Source organism: Myotis brandtii, unplaced genomic scaffold (assembly GCF_000412655.1).
Source record: "Myotis brandtii unplaced genomic scaffold, ASM41265v1 scaffold15119, whole genome shotgun sequence".
Taxonomy (NCBI): Eukaryota; Metazoa; Chordata; class Mammalia; order Chiroptera; family Vespertilionidae; genus Myotis; species Myotis brandtii.
In genome coordinates, this window is record NW_005355468.1 from 1 (window position 1) to 1,451 (window position 1,451).

The window sequence follows — 1,451 nt, forward strand, 5'->3', positions numbered from 1 at the left end:
AAACGAGCAAACAGAACCCCTGTGACCTGACATCATGGAAAAAATAAAAAAAGACACTAGGATGAAAAAATAAATAGTGTCATGGTTTACATGTGGGATTTGGATGGAATCTAGGGCTGTGTTTTCAGTCAAAACTCACCATCTCAAAACCACTTCTTTTCATCCGCCTGCAGGACTTGAGGTAAGTACGGATGCGCTTTCTGGCACGCTCTTGGTACTCAGGGAATTGTCGCCTGCATGAGTCAATGATAGCCTGGATCTTTTCTTTGGGCTGCTTAGAGATTGGGACCATTCGGTCCAAGTTTTCATCTACAAACAGCCTGACAAACATCTGTTGGCAAGAGGGAGACAGAGGAGAAGGGTTTGGAGGGCTGCTCTCGGCTGTTCCTTGCTTCCTGTCTTGATCACGGATAGGAAAAATACTCTTGTTTTTTGGTGTATTCACTGGAGAACTTTGCAATGGAAAGCCAGAGATTTTAAGCAAACACCCTTTAAAGACTTTCTCAATGGTTGGATAAAGAGAGAGAGAAAAAGAGAGAGAGAGAGAAAGGCAGACAGACACAGACAGACAGAAAAGTATAGACTATCGTGTAGAAAAAAAACACAGGAGGCAACAGTAGACTGCGACAATGAAGCACCCCATCAAATTCTCTGTTCGAGAGAAATGCAATTCGGCCGGCACTTTGCTACTCTGCACAGTGCACTGGTCTCTGCACACAGACCACGGACTCTTTGTCATGCATCATTAACAAGCTGGGAAGCAGAAGAGCGAGCTGGTGGCGGGCTGTGGACTCTTCACCCACCGGGTCGACATGATACTCACACAACACGCCCGTGTCCGGCCACACGGGCCTTCACATCCTAAGCAAAACACAGCCATTCTGGTGTCTGGTTGGCAAAGAGTATTTCATGTACTTTTAATAAATGCCTCTGCAAATTAAAAAAACACGTCTCTAAAGTATCCACATTTACCAGCAGGCGACATGAGAGTGCAGGGTGAGCGGTGAGCCACCGGGGAGGTGGGGGACTCACGTTGAAAGCCTTCAGCCGCTCGGCCTCCACGCCGTCCGTCTCGGCCACCTTCTCGGCGTCGTCGTGGTCCTCGTGGTCCTCATCATCCTCGTCCCCCCGGTGCAGGGACAGGTCCTCGGCCCCTCGCTCTCCGCCCTCGTGTTTGCTGGAGTCGTAGCTGGAGTAGCTGTGTGCAGGGGACTGAAGAGAGAGGAGAGGAGGAGATGGCCGGTTTACATGCACTGCCCAAACTTAGACACAGTGTTTTATTTCTGAATTTGAGCTGTTTCTCAAAGAAAGTCTTGCTGAAATGAGTTGATAATTTCTAGAGCTGTGGCTATGCTAATTTAAATGAAAATTAATTAAAATGTCATTAAAATGCATATCCTCAGTCACAACAGTCACATTTCAAGTGCTCAAGAGGCCCATGGGATATTCCC

General features: G+C 47.7%; 1 protein-coding gene across 1 annotated transcript; it reads right to left on the reverse strand.

Moving 5' to 3' along the window:
- Positions 1-139: 139 nt before the first annotated feature.
- On the reverse strand, positions 140-1,212 carry LOC106725278 (nucleolar protein 4-like; the record flags this gene model as incomplete). Its single annotated transcript, XM_014535821.1, has 2 exons — positions 140-331; positions 1,033-1,212. Coding segments are annotated over 2 exons (372 nt in total), but the record flags the coding sequence as incomplete, so codon positions are not given.
- Positions 1,213-1,451: the final 239 nt, after the last annotated feature.